Genomic DNA, 24886 nt, shown 5'->3' on the forward strand with positions numbered 1-24886 from the left:
GGAAGAGGAATGCTGCAAGTCCATCAAACAGTAGAGGTGGAGAAAAGAGGCCTTGAAGAATATATCAAGGGCAGTGAAGAAGATGCACTTCAAATGGTCAATAACATGAAACTATTCAACACCAATGAAAGAAAGCAGGCCTACAAGAAAGAACAAGTCAAGAACCGAGCAGAAAAATGGAGAAATAAGCCACTGCATGGTAAATATTTGCACAATATAAGTGGAAAAACAGACATCACCAAGACCTGGCAATGGCTTAAGAATGGTTACTTGAAGAAAGAAACAGAGGGTTTAATACTGGCTGCACAAGAACAGGCACTAAGAACAAATGCAATAAGAGCAAAAGTCGAAAAATCCACAACAAACAGCAAGTGCTGCCTTTGTAAAGAAGCAGATGAAACCGTGGACCACCTAATCAGCTGTTGTAAAAAGATCGCACAGACTGACTACAAACAAAGGCATGACAAGGTAGCAGGGATGATACACTGGAACATCTGCAAAAAATACAAGCTACCTGTAGCCAAAAATTGGTGGGGCCATAAAATTGAAAAAGTTGAAGAAAATGAAGATGTAAAAATATTATGGGACTTCCGACTACAAACAGACAAACATCTGCCACACAGTACACCAGATATAACTGTAGTCGAGAAGAAAGAAAAACAAGTCAAAATAATTGACATAGCAATACCAGGGGACAGCAGAATAGAAGAAAAAGAAATAGAAAAAATCACCAAATACAAAGATCTACAAATTGAAATTGAAAGGCTGTGGCAGAAAAAGACCAAAATAATCCCAGTGGTAATTGGCACCCTGGGTGCAGTTCCAAAAGACCTTGAAGAGCACCTCAACACCATAGGGGCCACAGAAATCACCATCAGCCAATTACAAAAAGCAGCTTTACTGGGAACAGCTTATATTCTGCGACGATGTCTATAACAATTGACAATAAAATTCTGGCTTCCCAGGTCCTTGGGAAGGACTCGATGTCTGGATGAAACAAACCAGTCAATAACACCTGTCTGACTGTGTAAACAAGAAATAATAATAATAATTGTGCCACCATTTCTGGTTATCTGTTTGTTGATGGGAGAGGAGATCTTTTTGAAATGATCCACCTCTGGATCATTCCTTTGTTTTGAGAGAGTTTTTCTAGTATTCACAGAAGGTTTGCCATTCTTTTTATTCTTGGTTTCAGTGGTACCGAAAACCAGACTACAATTTCTTTAGGAGCTACAAGCGCTATCGAAATATGCATCATGAACAACCTTTTTATATTATGAATCCCCACTTGCAGTGGCAACTTTGGGATATCCTTCAGGAGAATGCAGCAGAGGATATTCAGCCAAATCCACCCTCTTCAGGAATGCTTGGTAAGCATGTGGCCTAACAAATCCTTGATTTCTTTTTCTTTTTTTATTCTAACATTGTACTCCTTTTTGCAGTTCAGCACTGTAATGAGTCAGTACCATAGATGCAGCAAGTTCCATACACCAGAATTGGGAATTTACAGAGGTAGAGGCTCCTAACCCAAGCCTTTCAGGATTCACACTCCTTGGAAACAGATGTAGGCAAGCAAAAACAGGGGCTGACATCCTCATTAATCATGTGCATACAGAGTGGGTAGACACACCCTCTGTGGAGAACTCTGTAATGTCCATTGTGAAAGGAGGAAATTTTTCACCAGTCTTTCCTTCCTCTAGAAATCCCCTGCACTACCTGAAAATATGTCCCCGAAGGCTGTGCAACCTTTAAGTAACATATTTTCAGGTGGCACAGGGCATTTCTGGGGGAAGTACAGATCAGTGAAAATCCCATAACTTGCACAGTGGGCATCATGGAACTCAGGAAGGTCTCTACAACAGAGATACTTATACCCATTCCGCATGTTCATGGTTTGTGAGGATGTCATCCAGGCCACATCAGGACCACAGTTTATTGTTGATGTCCTCAGAATGAGGAACTGAAGGATACAAGTTACAGTTTCATTCCCATCAAACCAACATGTAAAGAGACATTTCCAAACTTTCTATATAGCCTAGAGCTAGCCATTGCTCTACAGGATCTGTACTGCACATCTTAATGGAGTCTCTTCAAGCATGTTTCAAGGATGTATTTTTCTGCCCAAAGAGACAGGGGTGAAGTGTGTCTTAGGGAACCACCAAGAAGCACATGCTACAGCACTGCATGTGGAAATCATGTTTATATGAAGATTTTGTTTATTCTTCCAAAACAGCATTAACTGAAAAGTTATAGCACTGTAAGCCAGCCTACATATTACCACATGTACATTCTTATTTCCTCCACCACCACCCCTCCCTCACCAAACAGCAGCTGTGCGGGGTGTGCTGATCTGGATCAGGACTGCAGCATGAAGGGGCAGAATGCTTTAACCCGGTCTTAAACTGGATTCGGACTTCCCATGGCTGCTGCTTGGCCCAGGAGGAAATTTCCCATTGGCACAAACCGTTTCCAACCAGTTAAGTTTTTAAAAACAGAGCTTCCAGTGATTGACTGAAAATATTGCATTTCCTGAAAGGATAGGAACTCTTGGTCCTGTTCACGTATGATTTTCAACACATATATAGTCTGTGTACAGTGTACAGAGGTATAAATCTGTACACATGTACAGTTCACGCATTATAGTCAATGCATGTATAGTAATACACTTTCTATCTGCACTCTACATTTGAGGAGCCTGTACCATGAACGCAATGTAGAGTCATTTGTCCAAAACATGTACATGTGTACAGACACCTATATGTACAACATAATGACTGAATATGGCTATAGGTTTCACTGGGCCTTTTAAAACTATTGCTGTCTACCACTCTGTCTCATTAAACTGAAATGTCAGGTGCAGTATAAGCAACCTTCTCAGCATCTGTGGCTTGCATTGTATTATGAGGCCTGAAGTTTTTCTAGGGGATACTTTACCATCTCCTGAAATTAGACTAATGTTTATGTTCATAAAAATATTTCATGAATAAATATGTGGTTTTGTTGAGTTTTTGTCCCTCCTCCCCCTTAGAGGTAATCCCTAATCACATACATAGTTGACAGCAATTATAGATATAGATATAGTTGGGTTTTAAACAAAAATCACATATTTAATAATGTCGACATAGTTCCATAATCCAGAAGCCGAGTGGTAATGTGGGGAGAAGTTCCATGTTATATTTCTCCTCCTTTGCTGACACCCAGTGTTTGGAACCCCTAACCCCATGACAGGCTGATCTTCTCCAGATGGAACATTTTCTCAGTCCGAACATATATATTTGGAAAGCAGCTTTGCTTGCTGCTAGGTAACTGTCTTTTATGAAATGACACATTTCATTAAATGCCTCTACAAGTGTTCTCCCCCTGACCTTCACTTGAGTATCACAATTGCTGTGCCCTGTAATTCTCACAAGATGGCACTCTTGCACAGTAAGACTCTATTGCCAAGGAACAAATTTACCAGCTTGGATTTTATTCATCTACTGCCAAACGATGAGGCCCAAATGCTGCCTTGTATTGCTAGAATGTGGAATCCTGTGGATGGCAAACCATGGTCTGGTTCACACAGTTGTTGAAATCTAGGTTTCATGTGAGTTACTGACATTAATGTGATTGTGTGAACCTATGCCAAGGTGGGTTATGGCCCAAGATGAATCTAATATTCTCAATTTGGTGTGGGTTCAGACAAGCATGCTAATGTCAGTAAGACATATTAAACTTAGATTTGAATGACTGTGTAAACCAGGCCATGGTATAGCTGTTCAGCACTGTTCTTTCCCACACTATCAAGAAAAAGAGAGAGATGCTCTCAAATCATATTGCATTCCTTCCTGTGGCATTTGCTCTTCTAGCTCCACCACCCTAAGCAGTCCAGCAGTCTCCTACTTGCTCAAATGACTCTCCCTTGGCATAAGTTCCCTTATGCCTGGAACTCTCACCCAGATCACTTGTGTGGTGCCGCCTTCCTTCAAATCCTTCCTCAAACCCGACATTTTCTGTGAAGCCTTTGGCACAACCCCCTAGTGCTCTACCCTACCACAACTAAGCCTAAGTATGTTTAAATGAAATCATCACATGTTCATCCCTATGTAGCCTGCCTCTACCTCCCTCCCTTTCATCAGTTGACTCTCTTGGGGCATTGAACCCCTCAGAGCAGGAAACTATCATCTCATCTGCTGCAAATTACCGTGTACACAGATAGGGCTATATAAACATCAGTTTCCTGGATCATTCCTATAGTCACAAACTGATTTGATGCCACCTCTAAGACTATTTAGTGCTGCACCAGGGAAAAGACACTGTCAGGATCCGATGCTGGGACTCAGATTAGTGTCAAATATGTTAAAATAAACAATATGTTTGTGACCCTTCTGATTTGTTTTGAACCCTTTATTTATTATTATGTGGCCACCACCAAACAAAATCCTAATTTGTGCCCGAGTGGTAATGTGGGGAGAAGTTGAAACAGTTTTAAAGTTCCAAACCAAACAAAGTAACTTTATTCTTGTACAATAGCTTCAGTGATTTCTTATTCACTACGATGTAGGGTCAAATGCATAATGGTTTCTGAGACTCAGGCACTTAAATAAGATTGTGTCAGTACATCAGCAAAGGCTTTACTTTCAAGTTACTGAGGTGACTGTTTAGAAATAACAAGCTTCTTTAGGCTTTCAACACCTTTACTGTGATACAACCTCCCTGCTTGTATATCTTGTGTAATCAAGCATACACACCCAGCATTTACATTTGATAGTCAAGCTTGCTCTACAGAGGTCTTGCCTGCTGTGTAAAACCTACCCACCAACTTCCCAGTTCCACCCACAGCCCTGCCCTAGAGACTCTAACCAGAGATTCTCTCTCTAGCCATAACCATCCCTATCTCTGGCTCACCCAAGCCCTGTCTGAACCTGTCAGTTAACTGCAACTGAATTTTATAGCCACTTCTTCACTCCATTCCAAAGTCCCTCCTTTAGGAATTCTCTCGGGAGGAGGTTCCCAAGTTTAAATTCCTCTTGATTGACAGTATTCACTAGCCAATCACCATACATTAAGTCCCATTTGGTTCTGTAACAGAGAAGTGCAGCAGCAGTATCTGATGCAGCACCAGAGCACCAGCCTCACACAAGTGTAAGGACTCCAGTTATGTCCTGGGGCTTGGAATCACGACCTTGAGGTTTTCCAGCAACTGAACACAGAATTCAGCTGCTAGTGAATTTGTTTTCCCAAGTTACATGGGACAATGTTAGGAAAGTCTCATCTGCTTCTTGATTGACATTGTTCCTGTTTTCCATTGTTAGTTCATCAGAATTGCAATTATGTGGTATTAGAGCATACATGAAGAAAGCATTACGTGATTATATAAAGTTAGCTCTACCTTTAGCTGCTAGTTCTAGAGGACATGCAAACTCCATTTTCAGAGACTACAAACATATTGCTGCCAGATGTTGGGTCTTAACAGCAGAGGACGAATATTGCAGTCATGATCTGCTTGTTAAATCTCCCTGAGTCACAGATACATTGCTGATTACATAGACTACTAGGTTTGGCCCTGTATGACATTTTAATGTTCTGATGTACCAGAGGTACATTGCAGCTTTGGAGGGTAGCTCTAATGCAGATAATTCTTGCTGGGTACTATAAGGGTAGTGGAAAGCCACCCCGCCACTTAGTTATTGCCGTTAACATCACACAAGTACATCACAAAAGAGTGTCTGAACAGCTTTGCATATCACTCAGTTACATGATTTTCCCCCTGTCCTCCATTCCTCTCCTTAAAAACAAACAAACAGGGGACTGATACCTGCTCTGGTGTGTGTCTGAAATTTAATGATATTTTCCACATACCTTGAAAGTTTTTCTTGTGAGGCCCAGAGGATGAAGGTGTTTCACTGGCATGGAAAGTAGCCACACGATGTAGGCACCCCCTGTAATTAGCACCTCTATGGATGTGACATGGATACTAATGCTGGGCTTTTCTTCACTGTCATGAACGTAACAGGCACATTAGAGCAAAGAGGGAGTTGTGGCTTCATAATGCTACTGGAAGGGTCAGAAATACTGCACCTACTGCAGTTCCTTCTTCTGCAAATCTCTTAGGGATAAAGGAGTCTGTCCGGCTTTTTACTCACTGTAGAGCACTGTCCTTTCAGCACACATTCCAAAGACACCACCATAACTGTGTGTAGTGATACAATGGTCAAGAACAAAAACTTGGAATGACCTATCATGTTCCAGTATCCTCAGATCCTGTGTTTCCTCAGCAGAACCAAGCAGTGACTTGTTTCTGTATAATTTTTCATGAATATATCACCTGCTACATGTCTATCTGCACATTTAACTAATGTTTGAATTTTGACAACAAAAGGGAAGGAAGGATGGAAGTGAAAGACATAAATAATTGACCTTTCTTCTCTGACTTATCTAAAAGAGAGAGAGAGAGAGAGAGAGAGAGAGAGAGAGAGAGAGAGGACGTTCTTGCACCCTCAGTGGGAGTGCTTTAGCTAGCTAAAATAAAATAATGCCATGAGATGTATTGATTTACCACCATTGCAGGATGGATGGATACCTCAGAATCACAAAGCTACAAAAACCCAAGCCATATTCCAATATTATGTTGTGCCTGTGTTCAGATGTCTGCACACTCATACATGTGTGAATGAGGCAGTACTTTTACTCGTGTACAGCTGCCAAAAAAGAGGCAGAACTCCCTCCACGCTGTCAATCACCGCCCAGAGCCTTTGGATAGGGCGGTATGGAAATATAATAAATGAATAATAATTAAATTATTCACTCTCCACTGCTGGATGGGCTCCTCATGCTTACAGTTTTCATCTGAAATGGCGAAGGTTGTAAGCGTGTTGGAGGGTGATTCCATTCGTGGGAGACTACAGTGCCTGAGCCTGCTGGTCATGGAATTGCTCTCTAAAACACTAACAGCCTTTGCCGCTTCAGACAAAGCTGGTGAGTATGTAAACAGTCTTTGAACGTTTAGGGTAGATTGCTCCATTTACCAGCTAGGCATTTTGTATTCCTAGGGAAAAGGCCCATTAGAGGGCAGTACAGCTTCAGCTCAGCCAGGGAAAACATATTTATGAGCTTCAAAAGCAGCAGCTTGTTCCATGCTGTAGTAAATGACACAATAAATTCTCTCTAATCTTTTTGCACATGTTCATCTCATCATAAAATGGAGGCAGGTTTATGTTACCATTTGTCATCATCCCAGTTTTCCAGCATACGGAGGAAAAACTACTACTAACCCGCCTATATGAATTTTACATGCATATGTATACACACACACACACACACACACACACACTCACTTACTTTGTTAGACACCACATCACATTGGCCATCCCCCCCGACCCGCTTCTTCACTTTCAGTCTTTCCACCAGTAAAGTAATGCTGTCATTACCAGGCACAGGGTATGTTCAGATGGTCCAGCTGTGTGACAGCCACTACAAGTAACCTGTAGTATATTGGGACTGGGATACCAACCTGATGGACTGCCTTTGCCTGCTTGAACTTGTCCAGAAGCTAAGAACTGCTGGGGGAAGCCCTTCCCCTCATGTCACCAAGACCCAAGGCTCATTTGTTTAGGAGGGCGGGAGGACCATCTCTATGGTCACACTCAGATTCTGGGACTCTCTCCCCCTATGCTGAGTTTTCACCACTGGGTGGTGAAAATAACAGAATAAGAATAACATTCTTATTCTAGCAGGCTTTTAACCCACCTGATAGCTCAATGTTTGATGTCCACTATTTTAAGCCAAGTTCTATATTTATCTGTTGAACTGCCCTTTAGATTGTTTTGTTAGCTGCCCCCCACCGCCACTGTTGCTTTCTATAGTTGTTTTAACCTTTGTAGTGATATTGTGCGTCACTTCATGATGCAAAGGCAGCATATCAATATTTACTACTACGGATATTTATATACCGTTCTTCAGCCAAAGTTCTCAAAGCAGTTTACATTAAAAAATGAATAATACATGAATAAGATGGTCCCCTGTCCCCAAAAGGCTCACAGTCTAAAAATAAACATAAGGCAGATACCAGCAACAGCTACTGGAGGGATTCTGTGCTGGGGATGGTTAGGGCCAGTTGCTCTCCCCCTGGTAAATACAAGAGAATCACTACTATTGTAGTATTGTACACTGCCCAGAGCCTCTGGATGGGGCGGTTTATAAAAGCAATACAAATAATAAAATAAAATAAAATAAAATAAAATAATAATAATAATAATAATAATAATAATAATACTTTAAAAGGTGTATCTTTGCTCAGTTAGCAGGGGTAATCAGTCAGTCAGTCAAGGTTCAGAGATTACCTGGCTCAATATGTGGCACTGGTCCCTCATGACTGATCACATGCAAACTGTACCTAAGAAGGCTATTCACACAAGCAGCCCTTCCCGAGCTTATGCAACCCTACCAGAGTAGGGCTGTTTGTGTGAAGTGCCAGGATTGAGGCCAATCCCGGGGATGCCCCACCAGGTAGCCCGAGGTTTTTACTCAGGTTTTTATGCAGGTAGAAGGGTGTGAGTGTGCCCTTCTCCCTGGGTCCCCAGTTTGTGTGCTTGGGCTGCCACACACGGAGCGGGCAGCAAGAGTGCCTGGCTGAGGGGGAACCCCTCAAGGCACCATGCTCATCACACAGTGTATTGTGAGATATGGGAGGCCACAGACTGCTTTTCTTCCGCTCCTGCACCGCTCTGAGAGTCACCACATGCCGGTTGTGTGGGCGCGTGGTGCTCCTAAGCCCGAGAGCAGCATGGATCATGTGGGGGAAGTTTTGCAGGACGTCTCCTGCTTTCCTTCCAGCATTCCCTTGGCCAGGAAAGCCAAGGTAGTGTGAACGACCTGAGCACACTATACATCCAGATTGTCTGTTTTATCACATTTACACCCTGCCTTTCCTTCAGGAATCTCAAACTGGCTGCATGGAATTCCAAGGTGCCATTTAGACACTTAGCTAGGTCCCAATCTGAGATACATATTGTGAGAATAGGCTTGATTTGAGCTGGGGCTTTGATCTAAAATAGGCATGAAAGGTACCAATGAGGAGTGACTCTTTCACCAGTTACTAAATACAATCAGAATCCATAGTCTGGAGACTAAGATTTCCAAGTCTGAGAATGTGATTGACAGGGAGATCTCTTTTCATGAATTATACCTTGACGTTGATTGATTTCTGTGAACAGCAGCTAGATTTGTGACATGCTTAACATGCAAGTCGTGAGCAAGCAGCTCAGTAGCTGCAATGTTAGAAATTGCAAACAGTGTGTATGTGGGGCATTGGTGCTGATCACAAGTAGCATGGGCACCCCTCGCTTGAATCAGCAGTTCCTTGCATAATATGTTTGCCACTGTTTAAATTACAGCAACCAGGAGATTGAGAAGTGGCCACCCTTAACTACACAGACCCTTCAAATTCATCCTAGCTTCCTGAGTGAAAGACAGCACCAAAGATTTTCCTGCTTCTCACTATGTTATTGTCCTATACCAATTTTATTTTTAATTTTTTTTAAAAAAAAATCTGGATAGCATCCATTCTGATGCGTCCATAGTAAATGCTGGGTATCATCCACAGTTTTACCAATGTTAGTTCTGGTAAGTTCCTCAAGAGCAACTAGCAGTAGAAGAGCTCATGAAAGATAGAGGTCTCGTTCACACAATAGTTCAAATCTAGATTTAATGTGAGTTACCAACATCAGCATGTTTGTGTCAACTCACACCAAGAGAGGAATCTCAAATTCATCTTGGGCCATAAACCATCTTGGTATGGACTCACACAATCATGCTAATGCTGGTAGCTGAGTTTGGGGCTTGCTTATCTGGTGCAGCTCAGGAATTCATAGTGGCCATGACAACTGTGGACCTATCCCAATTAGTTTTTGAATCAACTCTTGTTTCCAGCCACACACTCAGTTTGGTCTTTTGTTCAGATCAAGGGGGTGTTCCGTGGGTGGGGGATCCTGTGCTTTCCCCATTGTCATGGACAGACCAATACCTGGTTAAGGTTGATTTCACAGCTACAATCCATCCTTGCAGGGATGGTCCATCCCAGCAGGGGTGGACCATCCCTAAATTAGGATGGTCCTCCTGAAAAGGCTGCTGGATCCTGTAGGCTCTCTGGACCCTTGCCCAACTTGGCTGCTTCTATCTAGCAAGGAGATTGTTGGAGGTGGCCTAGTTAATATCATAAATGCATCACTGAGGGAGGGTAGGGTGCTTCCTTGTTTGAAGAAGGTAATGGTTAGACCGCTTCTTAAGAAGCTTTCCCTGGATCCCTTAGCGATGGATAGTTATAGGCCAGTCTCCAATCTCCCTTGCTTGGGCAAGGTGATTGAGAGGGTAGTGCCCAACCAGCTCCAGGAAGTTTTGGAGGAAACTGATTATCTAGACCCATTTCAAATGGGCTTTAGAGCAGGCTGTTGGGCCATCCTTGGTCCAAAGGATGAATGACCTTTACAGGGGAATTGACAAAGTGTGTGTCTGCTGGTTCTTTTGGATCTCTCAGCAGCTTTCAATAACATTGACCATGATATCCTTCTGGATTGCCTGGGGGAGTTGGGGATAGGGGGCACTGCTTTGCAGTGGTTCTGCTCCTGTCTCTCAGATAGATTCCAGATGGTGGAGCTTGGTGACAGTTGCTCCTCAAAACAGGATCTGTTATATTGGAGGGGTATCTGTTATACCCCTCAGGGCTCCATTCTGTCACCAATGCTTTTTAATATCTACATGAAACCACTGGTTGATGACACACAAATCTACTTCTCCTTGTCATCCTCATCATCAGGAAATGGCATTCATTCCCTAAATGCCTGTCTACAGGCAGTAATGGGCTAAATGAGGGATAGCAAATTGAAACTGAATCCAAGCAAGATGGAGGTGCTCATTGTGGGTGCTCAGGATTTGAGGGAAGGTTGGCAGGTTTGGCTTTTTTAAAGCCAAACTTTGGGTTACGGCCCATTTGATCCACGAGCATACCCTTTAGGTTCTGGCAACCTAGGGCTGGACGGGGTTGCATGCCCCTGGAAGGAACAGGTATGCAGCTTGTGGGTACTCCTGGACCCAGGCCTCACCCTAGTATCTCAGGTGGAGTCCATGGCCAGGAGTGCTTTCTACCAGCTTCAGCTAATTCAACGGCTTCATTCCTTGAAGTAGAAGAATGCAGAACAGTGGTGCATCAGCTGGTAACCTCCAGGTAACCTCCAGGCCTGACTATTGCCATGTGCTCTATGTAGGGCTGCCTTTGTACTGTACGTAGTTCAGAAACTTCAGTTAGTTCAAAATGCAGCAGCCAGACTGGTCTCTGGAGTAACCCAGAGAGACCATATTATGTCTGTTTTAAAACAGTTACACTGGCTGCCAATATGTTTCTGGGCAAAATGCAAAGTGCTGGTTATTAGCTTTAAAGCCCTGAATGGCTTAGGCCCGGGCTAACTTAGTGCCTTCTTCTGTATGATCCCCACCACACGTTAAGGTCATCTGAGGAAGTCCATCTCCAGTTACCTCCAGTACATTTGGTGGTGACTCAGAGGTGGGCCTTCTCTGTAGCTGCTCCTGGACTGTGGGATGCACTCCAAGCAGAAATCTGTAGTTTTGAGATCATTGTTGGCTTTCAGGAGAGTCCTTAAAACCTATCTGTATGGCCTGGCATTCCAGAGTTTTTAAACTGTATGTATGTATGTATGTATTTGAAATATTTATACCCTGCCCCTCCAGCGCACTACTGCTCGGGGCAGCTTACAACAATAAGATAGACACAGATACAATAAAAGTAATAAACTTAACTAATTTTTAAAAAGGTCAGATTAAAAACTACAATCATAATTAGGTTCAAATTAAAACGGAAAATTATAAAAAGCTAAAGAACCTACCATGTTGGCATCTAAACATTACACAGATAATAAAATGATAATATAATATAACTGTGCCAAGTGGAAGCAAAATTCGTGCTAACGGCACAAGTTTTTAAAATAGAAATACTGGCTTATCGGTGGAATAAGGCACATTCATCACATGATATTATACTTGTTTGTTAATGATTTTATGTTGTTTTTGAATTGTTCTGTAATGATTGTTTTTAAACAGGTTTTGTGCTGTTTTTAAATTGTTCTGTAATGATTGTTTTTAAAAGAATTGATTTGTGTGTTTTATTGTTGTGCACCTCCCAGAGCCATTTGGATAAGGCGGCATATGAATGCAAATAACTAAATAAATAAATAAAGCTGGTAACCCACATTAAACCTAGATTCGAACAATTGTGTGAACCAGGCCATAATGTCTTCCACTAGCTCAAGTTTCTTCACCTAGTACAACATTATTCTGCTCATGCAAGAGCATTACCACTAGTGGTAGACTTCTCTGGATCTCTCCCTCTTCATCAATTGTGATGTGGCCATTAATGGGTCTCTCCCCCTCTCTCTCCCATATCTCCTGTAGGCATTGTAATCATGTTGAATTTATGTGACGAAGTGGATGTTTACGAATTCCTGCCTTCCAAAAGGCAAACAGACGTTTGTCATTATTATCAGAAGTTCTTTGACCAAGCCTGCACTATGGGCGCCTACCACCCACTGCTCTTTGAGAAAAATATGGTGAAGCACCTTAATCGAGGTTCTGATGAAGCTATTTACACTCACGGGAAAGTGACTCTAACCGGCTTAAGGAATGTACAATGTTAGAAGGCTGGATCCCTCCTGCTTGGCTTGGAAGCCCTTCTTGAATTGCAAGGCACTTTTATTTTATTTTTTTGTACAAGGCACTGTCAGTGGTCAGGCCTACAGAACAGTGGGTTGTTCAATTAACAACTCTTATAACTCTTAAATCGTGACTTCAGGATGAAGTGTACTATATCAGAGTTATGTGATATGAAGATGTGATCTCTGCAGTCAGGAGATGCAGGTATCTACATGATTGCCGCCACAGAGCATAGAATATGGCTCACATTGCAGAATCTGTTCCTAAGAAATCCACAGAATCTCAGCTTATTTTTGAAATAAGAGTAAGTTTCTAGCCCTCATGACTGCATAAAAAACTGAAAATATGTGGACCATTTCTGCTAAAATTAGATGGGATATAATTGAGGCTTCCAGTGTTCAGGAATTGCTTCATTTAGCATTTTTTAAAACACCTCCATAGAAGTATATTCAAGAGGTTGTATACTCAAGGAACTGTTCCAGAAATGCCAACAGGGCTGTGCTTCTTCATGATTCCGCAGTTAAATTTGGTAATGGACAGAGAATTCAACATCCCAAATTGCATGTCATGCTAAAAGTGTAATTTGGTCCTTTAGTGCTTGGAATGTTTTTATTGTTGTTAAGTATCAGATGTAGAGACCCATTGATCTGGATCAGGATCATAGCAGAGATAAAGGGCTAAACTTTCCATTCCTACCATGGTTCCAATCCAGAATGCCCCACATGTGACCGATATTTAACAAAAAGTAACCAACCAACCAAAGGCCAAACTATGCATTTAATGTAATATGGAGTTTGGCCCTCCATTTCCTCCCCACCCCCTGCTTTTGCCAAAAGAAGATTCTAGTTCTTAAGGAGGAAAAATGCAAGAACAGATGAATCTGGAAGATACTGGCCCAATTCAGAACATCCCATGAAACCTCAGGTAAACATAGCTGAGGTAGATGTTTCTGAATGAATGTGTGAAGCTGTAGTTTCATCACACAACTGAGACTCTGTTTCCCCCTCCAAACCTGAATTTGAACTCTCAGTTTGTAGTGAGTTTCGCTGCTGAAACCTGAGTTCATCAAACACCATTGTGTTGTCTGAATTCTGCAGCCACTGTCACTTGGGTATGGTGAGGAAGCTCCTCCCAGTACCATAAAGACATCAGCTCAGAGCAGCTCAGAAACGTATCTGATCTAGGGCAGCCGCCTCTCTCGCTCCACTTCTGCCATCACCTCACTCCTCCTGCCGCTGCTTGGCAGCAGAAACACTGCATCCCAGGAGTTCTTGCATTTAAAGGGACAGAGCCAGATCAAGATAAGCCTACTTTCCCCTGTTTGCTTTGGACTTAATTTGTTCCTAAGCAAGAAAAGACTGGGAGGAAAAGCTGTAGAAAAAAAGGAGAGAGTTTTCGAAGATCATTTCAGCAGTGGCGGATGGTGAGGGCGGCAGAAGGGGGCAGCAAGAGGTATCTTTAAAGCTCCTTACTGGCTATACCACCAGCACCTGCAAGCCACAGGGAGCATCAGTGCACCGCCCGGCATCCTGAGCAGTGGCTGTCCTGCCTACAGCACTCACCTGGTCTGTGCACATGCACAGTGGTCATTTGCATGGTCAGCATGCTGACCACTGTTGTTTAGAGTAGGTGGCAGGCTGTGCACACGCACTTTCTTTTTCCTCCCCCCACCTGCATCTGCACACACTTTCTCCCTTGACCCTGTCCCCTGAGCGGCTGCCTCTTGGAGTAGGCAAATGCAGAAATCCAGGCTGGGCCCAGGACTCGTAGGAACTCTGGGTACTCTCTCCTCCTGGAGGAGGGTGCTGAAGGTTCCCCTGAGTCCCAAACCGGCCTGCACTACACACCTCCGAGTGGCAACTGCGCTACCGCAGCTGAATACTGGGCCTAGTGGGGGGTGGTTGGGGTGGGCAGGAGAGTGCATGTGTGGGTTCTGGGAGATCCCCTGGACCCTATCCCCTGAGCTGATGCCACTCGGGGGGGGAGGGGATGTATGGGCCAGGCCAGGATTCGGAGGAACTCTCAGCACCAGGCTGAGAGGCTGCCTGTAGAGGCAATGGTGGCGAGGAGGGCAAGTGAACACTCCAACATCTGCCCCGTCACCCACCCTTCTGCCTGTGGCCAGGAGGATGCCTGGGCAGATGATGAGGGTGCAGGGAGATGGGCATCTGGGCAGGCAATGGGGGCAGGTGAGAGGCACTCAGGCAGGCTTCACCTGGTGTGTCCCTGAACCTTGAGCTGGCCCTGAAGAGGAGACATCTCTGCCCAACCATCTGCGGCTGCATGTGGACTCTTCCCCACAATCATTTCCCCATGAGGCCCCACTCATGCCAATTTACCCATCACCCCCAGCCCCATGCACCAAAAGGTACAGCCCTGCAGGATAGTATCCAGCTGCTGTACTCTGAAGACATTTCCAGTATATCCAGGGCTAACCTGCCCATTAAAGGGAGCTAAGCACCAGCTTACAGTGCAAAGCTTGCAGGGGCAGCAACAGTCTGGGTCAAATGGGTCCCAGGATTGCCTCGCTGCAGCCCCCTGCCTGCCTGGCCACAGCCCTCCTCGCCACCACCTCCACCTGCCGCTTCCATAGTGAGGAGGGCGGATGAGTGGGCGAGTGTTCCCCAACGTCCGCCCACCCTCCTCGCTGCTGGATAGTGGTAGGTAGAGGTGGCAGCAAGTAGCCTGCCCAGCACCAACCCTCCTGCTTGCTGCCTGCTGTGGCCAGGAGGGTGCTCAGTGGTTGAGGGGGCAGTGTGTGTGTGTGGGGGGGGGGATGCCTGGGCAGGCAATGGGTGTATGCAGGCGGCACCCAGGTGGACTTGCTTAGAATGCTCAGGAGGGGAGATTTCTTTATTTGCCCAGCTACAATGGAGGTGTATAAGTAAGGGAGCACTGCTAATTAATATTATCTGGAGACATGGAGTTAAAGTTCCAAATAAAGTAGCTCATTTTGGAAATCCATCCAGCAGATAGATAAGACCTGTCACACCTCATTGATAGATAAAGGAAGAGGGGGAAGGGAGAAGGAGGAAGTCAGTCTCTCCAGGTGAGAGAATGAAACCGAAGATTATCAGTCTAACAAAGTGGAATCAGAGCATTGTCAGAGGGGGAATACCCCTATTGGCTATCTCTACCCCAATGCCCCTAGAGTTCAATGGAGTTGCTGGTGCTAAGAGTTGATGCCTTCAGGAGCTGCATCTCCAACAGGCTTCACCTGGGGTGCTCTGACCCTTAGGCCAGCCCTGGGGAGGAGCTGACCCCCTCTTTCCCATTTCTCAGCGAGTCTTCTGTGTTTCTCCCTCAAGACCCCCTTCCCATCTGGAAGAGTCCTGTGCCATCCTGGGGTATCACTAATTTTGTATATGCATGGCTGTGTAGCTTAGGAATTCTGGGAAAGTCACTGCTTATAAGGAGTGGCAGGGAAGAGTTAATATATCATTTCCCTGCCAAGGGTGGGTGATCCATGTCAAGAAGACATGATCGCACAGAGCATGCCCTCTCTCACATTATAGCCAATAGTTGCTGGGTGACTGACACACTGATGCAATGCCCACAGTCTGGCAATTTGGGCGGAGATTGCCGGGATGAGCCTCCGCAGACTAGGAAGAGGGATGGGTTATTCTGGCCAGAAGCCGGAGGTAATTTTCACATTTATATTCCGCTCTTCCTCCAGGGAGCCCAGAGCGGTGTACATAGTTAAGTTTCTCCTCACAACAACCCTGTGAAGTAGGTTAGGCTGAGAGAGAAGTGACTGGCCCAGAGTCACCCAGCAAGTATCATGGCTGAATGGGGATTTGAACTCGGGTCTCCCCAGTCCTAGTCCAGCATTCTAACCACTACACCACACTGGTGTAGTGAAACGAGTGGGTAGATCGTCTGTGGCACAATTCTGGGGTTCAGAAATTAACCACAGCTTTGTTTAACTGAGTTCTGCCACCACATTTGAATGGGCCGACAGAAGATTTCCAGTGGTTAGGAATCAGGAATTCAATGCCGGGAGTAGCTCTTTGCCATACTCATAATTGTACATGTTTGTGTTCCATTTGAATAATGTATGCAGGGTTGCAGAATGTAAATTTTCTTGGCATGAAATTCTGAAGATGCTTTCTGCCCCCGAACCCCAGTTCAGAGTCTATGCAAGCCTGCCTATAGTTAACTGGTATTTTGCAAGTCCCATCTCTCTTCCTTTTTGCCATCCCAATCCATGTCTAAACATTTTCTCATTCTTTAAAACAATGACAACACTTGGAAAAATAAAGTTTATGATGATTTTGCTAACATATGTATTTTATTCTCATTGCAATGTTTGAATGTGATAGTTGCAGAATGTGACTTCAGAGTATTCGAGACCTCACTGTTTATGGCCAGTGAAGTAGTATGGCCGGGTTACGGGACTGACCCATGCAAGGAAATGGGCAGGTGCAGCTCCTAATGGCCTGAATTGGACACTGGAGAGGCCAGGATCAGTGCCAAACTCTTTTCAATGCCTATTATAAGCTGATCCTTTTATAGCGCTTCAGGTGTCACGAAGATGTACCAACATGGAGTCATAAAGAAAAGAAATGGGGACTGTTCTTTAAAAACACTGGCTGTCACCCTGATTAACAACATGCACTCACTTTGAGGAACAGTGGGGACACACCCGGAGCCCTCACAAAACTCCCCCAGTCCCTCTCAGTGCTCACTGCTGTGCCAGAGCCCTTGGTATTTGGAGTGCTGCCCATGCTCCAGAAGCACTCTGTAAGACAGAAGGTCAGTGATGTAGCCAGTCTTGCAGAATGCTTCCAGACTGGAGCCCAATTTGGACATTATGCTGTACAAGTGTGCAGATGTCTGTACACTCGTGCATGTGTTTGCGTGAATGACTGTACCTTTGTTCATTTTAAAAGTGAACCTGGATACAGGCCCTTCAAAGGCATGGTGTAGACAGGAAGCGTACTTCTGTACCTGTGTTCAACATAACAAGTGAATGACTGTACCTGTGTACATTATACTTGTACAGATGTTGAGCATAACCTGTGAATGGGCCTTGTGAGTAGTGCTCAGAAGTCCTAGTCCTGTGGTGCAACAGTGTGCATGCAGGAAGACTGGGGGAGTTATGTGCGGGCTCCAGGAGTATCCCCACAGAGCCTTACATACATGCTTCATTAGTTAGGATGTCATCCACTGATCCTAAGGGCCAAACTTCAAGTTAATGCTTAACACATAGTTTGGCCCTGCATTTTTGTTCTGAAGAAAATAGCAGCTGTGTGAGAGGTTCAAAGATGCCAATTGGATTGTTTTCATATGTTAAGTTTCTAGAAGAGGGGTGTCTCCTAAATCTCATATAACATTTTCAGTAGCATTTCTTCATTAAGAAGCACACTATTAAGTAGTGTTGCTTTGTTGTAGTTGTTGTTGTTTAGACCTGCGTGAAGTAATTTGTTTTAAAAACCTGTTTAAAGATTCACATTTCCCTAGCACAGCAAAAACGCTCTCCCATTGGTTGAGGTGATTATGACATCAGCACTGCTCAATCCCCCTGCTGTCTCTTGCAGTGTTTGGGAGAACTGACTGAGTTGTGTGTGACTTGTTTTGCACCAATTCCTGAGAATGACTGAAAAATGATTTGTTAAAGGAAATTCAGGAAGTCTACCATTTGTTAATTCCTGCATGATTACATGCTTCTTCACTGGCAATAAAGATTACAAAGGATTACATCTTTATTACAAATAAAGATGAGAGGAGTGAAGATGATAAGGTTAGTATTAGAGCTGGTTTTATAAATAAAAAATCCCACCTCCCAAAAATATTGCCTTCTTATATGGCATGCCAGTATAGGGAAACAGTTTTATTTGATTTTTTTCTCCCTCCCCCTTTTTTTCAAGGGAGTGACTGTGCGAAGAATGGGAGGATAAACAGTTCCCTGCTCTTTTTGTCTTTCACCCTAGAAACAGCTGAAAGACTCTCTGTCAGGGCTGGTCTGGTGAAATCTGCCCTCCCCCATGGAAGGAGAAATCTCTTGAAAATGAAGTTGCACCTGTTGAATGTTTACCTGTCATATAACTATTAAAAGTCCTGGGCCCTCTGGCCATTACAAGAAACTCAGCAGCCCAATTTACTTATGAGGAACAAGGTTGGAGGGTTGTAAAAGCCAAATAGGAGCATTGAGGCCTAGCAGTTCTGAGATAAAATGAAGCAGAATGAAGGAAGTGGCCACTTTCAGATAGAAGCAGCAGCACTACCACTGCTAAGCAGTTGAGGCCAATGCTAACAGGGAAACAGGCTCAGTCTACCTCAAAGACACAAGTTAAACCATTCAAGTGTAATAATGGTTGCCCTTTATTTTTTCCTTCCCTGGGGGGGTAGGGAAGATTTCACCTGACAGAAATGCTTTTCAGCTGTTTCTAGGGTAAAAGACAAAAAGAGCAGGAAACAGACAGTGTTCATCCCCCACTTCTCTTCACAGTTGCTCCCATTTTTTTTAAAAGGGCAGAAGAATCAAATAAAAATATGCATTAAAATACAATATTGGGGGATAATAAACATTTTATCAATTGTTTGTCTTAACTTTGAAGCAGTCCTGACCAGTGTTCTCTCTATTCCCCCCCCCCATCTGTGTGTGGAATGAGTTTAGTTCTGGGTGGCAGTATCAAGACAGTGTGCATGCACCTGCATTCAGAGTGAGCGGTTCTCACCTGAACTGATTCAACCTGAGCAGGATCTAAAATTAACTGAGCAGACATCAAAAACTCATGTGAGTGCAAACACACATGCACTTCTTAGAGGAAACACTGGTCCTGACATACAAACAACATGGATTTCTCACTGAATAACTTTTCTCTTCTTCCCGCATCTACCCACGCTTTCTGTCTCTTTCTGTAGATACATGCATAAATATTTTGTCTGGTGTGCTCTTTGTTGTGCTCTTGCACAGTGGTACTATATTACTATATACCACTTGTGCCTTTTGGATTTATCAAGATCACACTTGTTTGGGGTTGGATTATTACAGAAAACTTGATGCTTATTGACCAGGCCTCAAAGAGGTGTGATGTCACAGCACAGCTGCTGCCTGTTTTGAGAGGAGTTGTCAAATAGGAATTTCAAGCCTTGATTTCAACTGTGTATGAGCAAAATTCAGCAAAACAGCAACAGGTGACTTGTAATCACTTTGTGGTGAGAACTGAACTATCTATCTATCTATCTATCTATCTAGGAGACATCCCCATTGATTGGGTGAATGGAGGCTTTTGCTCTGCAACATGCCAGATGAGTGTTTTAATATATAGGTGTTCTCATTACCCACAATTTCAACAACCATTGTTTCCCATATCTGCAGATAGGTCTTGGAGACCCAGTTTCTTTATCCGTGGTATAAAAATAGGCTAAAATTCACCTATTTGTGGTTTTGAGTGGCTGGAAATAACCCAGAAATGACTTCCAATGTCATTTCTAGCTGCCATTTTACAATGAAGGGCCATTTTGTGGCTCTTTTAAAAAAAGATTCTGACTTTTTTTGCAGAAAATCAGAGGAATTGGGGTTTGGGGGGAGCATTGCTGGAGAGATGAGGAGCAAGAGACAGTACTTTCTCTTATTTCTGCTTCCTTCCCATTTTTAAAGTCCTTTTTTGTGTAGGAACCTTACCCCTGGATTCCCATAGGGGTATGGTTTCATTATTCACAGTTTCTGTATTCACACCTATAGGCGGGAATGGAACCCTGCGAATAATGAGAGCCACCTGTGTTTGACTTTATAGAATTACCGAGTTGGAAGAGACCAAAACTCAACTAATCCAAGTCTCCTCCCTAAGAAAGGGGAGTTCTACCACTCCATATATCAGTTACAGGAAGACCTCATTATTCACGGGCTCACTGAGTAAATTCCAAATCAATCTTCAAATAAAGAGTGGAATCAATTCTTAACACACAGCACTTACAATGGATGCACCAGCATTTTTTTTTAAAAAAAAAACAGTTTTTAACTCATAGCACTTTGGACCAATTGGCTGTAACAGTACAATACAATGGATGCAGAAGCATAAAAAAAAATAGCACAGTGAGGGAACTGCAGATAAATTTTCAAGGGATGATTGCAATCAATTTTTAATGCTCAGTGCTTTGGGCCAACTTACAGTAGCAGTTCATTACAGTACAGCACAATGGATTGAGAAGCAGTGTTTTTAATTGCCTTTTATTTGTTCAGGTAAATCACAGTTGTACACCTTAACTGGGATCTTTTTAGGTTCAAGATGCTGCAGGAGGGTCCTCTGAGAAGGTCACTGGGAAACACAGAAAGAAAGGCTCCAAAAGGCCTACAAAAAGCTTTGGAAGTCTCCACAGGAAAATAGAGCTAAATTAACAGCTGCAGCAGAGCACAGTGGCTCCAAAAGGATCCCTGGAGCTCCTTTAAGACCCCAAGGCTCCACACAAATGAAAAAAGCTCAGAAATATTATGTGTGTGTTAAAGGGGGAAACACACAAAAACACTCAGCAAAATTCTTCCACATCCTCCTCCTAGCTCCTTTAACTACCCATGGAGCACGTGTGGATGACCAAATAAGGATATTTCCAATCACCAGGAAACCACGGATACATGAATCACTGAACTGCTGGAACTGGTGCCTATTTTCAAACTGTGGATATGTGAAACCGTGGATACTGGTACTGTGAATAAAGAGGTCCTACTGTATTCTTCCACAGTGTGCTGCCCCAATCTGAGGAAGAGCAACATCCAAAAGAGGTTCAAACTAAAATATGTCATGGGTTATCTTGGTCTTTCTAAGGCTATATTTTGATATGCTGGATCTCTTCTACTGCATCTGCTATCTTCACAATCAAAATGCTAGTGTTTGGAGTCAATTCATTTCAAAAATGCTCCAAAAATAAGCTATTATACTATTTTTTTTTTAAAACAAGACTACTACTACTGCTGCTGCTAATTGAATATGATTTTCCATGAGTGTCCAACCTTGTGTTTCCATCCAAAATAAGCGTACAGCTATGTATTTCAGGTATTTTAGGAACTTTGGTGATTTAAGTGACAAGGTTATGGTCATGCCATAGAACTGTACTAACTATAAATTGTTAGCATGTGACAACTAACTAACTTGAAATTTGGCAGTGTGCCATCCCAGTTCTGACTATCTTTTGGTGTCATGGTTCCCCTATGCATGCTACCAGAAATTATTAACTCATCACATGTCTGCCAGAATGTGGTGAGGAGACGACACAGAACTGGGGGCAGGGGGGATGGGACATGACACTGTTGCGGTAGGCAAACGTGATTCACCCTAACATGCAAATTAACCTTGAACCTTCCATTCATAGTAAGTGTAACAATGACTAGAGTTTTGCTGTATTTAAATGCAGGTAAATGCAGTTGGTAAAAAGGTAATGATGATGTCAATCATGTCCAACTAATGGGGAAAAATAAGGTGTCATACCTTTTACGAACAATCTATAAAACCTACAGGGTAAAGCCCTCCTGTCTGTCAGAACTGGCCTTTCTTATGTTAAGCAAGTTAAACATAATGTGCAATTGGGCTATCTGTTCACATCTGAGTACTAGTCAATATTTTCTCATCATATCGACTTGACGTGCCTGTTGTCTTTGCACTGAATCCCAGCTGCTCCTAATCAACCTCAAGCCTCTGTTATTTTGAAGCAATTTACCTTTCCATCCTGGCTAGATCTCCACTCTCATTTCTCCTTTTCAAGGCCATTTCACCACTATGATTTAAGTGTGTGCATACAATGTATCCATAGTATGTCACATTTGGAACAGATGCTCATGTGCGCGCACACATTTTGCATGCAGACAGGCAGCCATGGCTAATCACTGGTCTTTGCCAGAGTGATGGTATATTGTTCAATTCCATCCATAATATATGAAGCAGAGCTTAAATTTTCTCTGGTCCATGCATGATCCCTATTGTTTTCTCCTATCCTTATCTTACTGCCTTCCGGCATATCACTCTCTAGGTCTGCCACAGCCTCCCCACCCCAACATTTGCCTTAAAATCCCTTCTAGACTCAATTTCTTCCACAAAGCCTCTTCTGAAAAAAACGTCCCCTTCCCTGCAGTTTCTACTACTGGTTAAATCTTGCCAAGCTTTACTTCCCGTGTACTGTCTTTACGTATTCTCCACCATGTCATCTCCATGTAATTTAGACAATAGTCCACTGAACAGAGAACTCATTATTTCAGAATTCTGTACCATGCCTCACAGATGGAAAACAAAATCACTGTTTAGTAGTAGCAACAGTAGAAGACCCTGCTTGGATGTATTTCGACAGATCACTCTTTCCATGCATCTCAGAGGTTATGGTAGCAGGATCAGAAGCCTTAATGCAAGGAACACTATTGAGAGAAGCCAGTTTGGAGTATATGCAAAGTGAAGAGATTTCCTCATTTTACTGGTCCCATGTGAAGGCAACAATCTAAATTATAGGGATGTGAGGTCTACAGAAGGTTCAGTGCGGCTGGGAGGAGAGCAGCAAGCATGATCTTTAAATAATTGGAGAGCAGGTTCTTACCTGCTCTCTGCCATCATATGCAGCTTCCTGCTGTACTGGTGCTCATCCCAAATACCCATGCACATGGCATCTGCACATGTGTGGGCGCCATTTGCTTGGTCAGCATGGTGTTGCTAACCATATAAATGGTGCCTGTGTATACGCGGGTGCCATGTGCATGCTGATCCCATGCACGGGTAATTGGGATGAGTGCCACCGCCACAGGAAGCTGCATCTGACAGCGAAGAGCAGGTAAGGACCTGCTCTCCTCTTCTTTAAAGATCCCACTCACCACACCCCTCTCCACAGTGCCAAAACAGTTTGGACATCCCTACTCAATTCTTTTTTCTTTCTTTTCAAATTCAATTTTTATTAATTTTAGCAATAGTAACCATAATAAACACAAATGGACTTCCCGCGCACCTCCTTTCGTGAAACAACTATAAAGTTTACCCTTATTATAATGTTAATAAAAAACACAAATTTAAACTTTTAGCATAAAAAAAAGAACCATTAATCTACCCAACCTGCATTTCAAATTTCAAATCCTGCTGTAAGATCAATAGTACTACTCAACTACTAGTAGTACTCAATTCAAGTACCATACAGTTGAGTAACTCACCTCAAATCAGTAAGGCAGTTCATTTGGTCATAAGCAGTACAGGAGCTGTGCACACTCATGTTTTATGATTGTGTGCGAGGGAAAAAGAAAGGTTGGAGGGGGAAGAAATGATCATCTGGGAAAGAGGAACAGAGTCCAACAGTGTTTCTTCCTAACTCGGAAAAGTGGTGAGTATGAGAGCTGGGTTGGACAGTGTCATCCGACTCAGCTCCTCTCTCCCAGATGATCATTTTCTCCCCTTCCAACCTTGCACAGCTCCCAAACTACCCTAATTATGATAATGAGAACTGCCTGAGTGAAAGTTCTCCCAAGATCTGAATTCAATCTAGAGCTGAAAATACTACATCATATTTTAGTACAGCTCCAAAGAGATGTAATTTGGAATGTTAACCAATCCCCACCGGGGGGGGGGGGGCAGGGTGATTTCAATGCCAAGTTTATGTATTTGTTTCGGCTGTTTCTATTAACCAACATTTGCATTTTTCAATTGAAATGAAAATACCAAAACTCAAGTATCTAATTTGTCAACTGTGATCTGTCATAGATTGAAATAACTCTGACCAATCCAAAGATGTAAAATTTGTAATAAAGATTTTGTAAAGTGATTATTTTTGTTCTCATTCTGTCACACCAACCCAAATGAAGTTACCAGTAATTTGCTCAGATTCTTATGCTTTTATAACTTCATGGAAAACAGACAGCTCTTGCATTGCTATACATTTATAAACAAATATGCACCTAAATATATTTCTCCAAACTGCAGCTATTAAAAACATAGTGCCACTGCCAGAAAATAGACAGTGATCCGACCCAGAACACAGCAAGTCACACAGTCTCTGGCCAACATCCAGACTGCCAGAGTGTTATCTGGCTTTCTGTTCCATGAAGGGGAGGCACAATTAGAGGTACAGGCAACTGCAGGGGGAAGGGGAGATCACCGAAGATCTCTCCTTCCCCCTCATTCAACAGAAAACCCTGGCACATCAATGGACGGTTATGCGGTTAATCTGGATGTCAGCTAGGGAGTAGATCTAAAGGACAGGATACTTGTACTTCTCATAGGAT

At 43.2% G+C, this 24886-nt stretch overlaps 1 protein-coding gene across 5 annotated transcripts in view; it reads left to right on the forward strand.

The window, feature by feature from the left end:
• The window catches only part of LOC128350218 (beta-galactoside alpha-2,6-sialyltransferase 1-like), a 46556-nt gene extending 22130 nt beyond the window's left edge, over positions 1 to 24426 (forward strand). The window contains exons 6-7 of one of the 5 annotated variants that reach the window (XM_053308102.1): positions 1196 to 1370; positions 12442 to 24426. In XM_053308102.1, coding sequence (XP_053164077.1) covers positions 1196 to 1370; positions 12442 to 12683 — 417 coding nt within the window. In that variant the 3' untranslated portion in view covers positions 12684 to 24426. Of the gene's footprint in view, positions 1 to 1195; positions 1371 to 2328; positions 2989 to 12441 lie in introns of those variants that run through there. The other 4 variants (XM_053308107.1, XM_053308103.1, XM_053308104.1 and 1 more) reach the window with 4 other exon arrangements.
• The last annotated feature ends 460 nt before the right edge of the window (positions 24427 to 24886 follow it).

This window comes from Hemicordylus capensis, chromosome 3 (assembly GCF_027244095.1).
Source record: "Hemicordylus capensis ecotype Gifberg chromosome 3, rHemCap1.1.pri, whole genome shotgun sequence".
NCBI lineage: Eukaryota > Metazoa > Chordata > Lepidosauria > Squamata > Cordylidae > Hemicordylus > Hemicordylus capensis.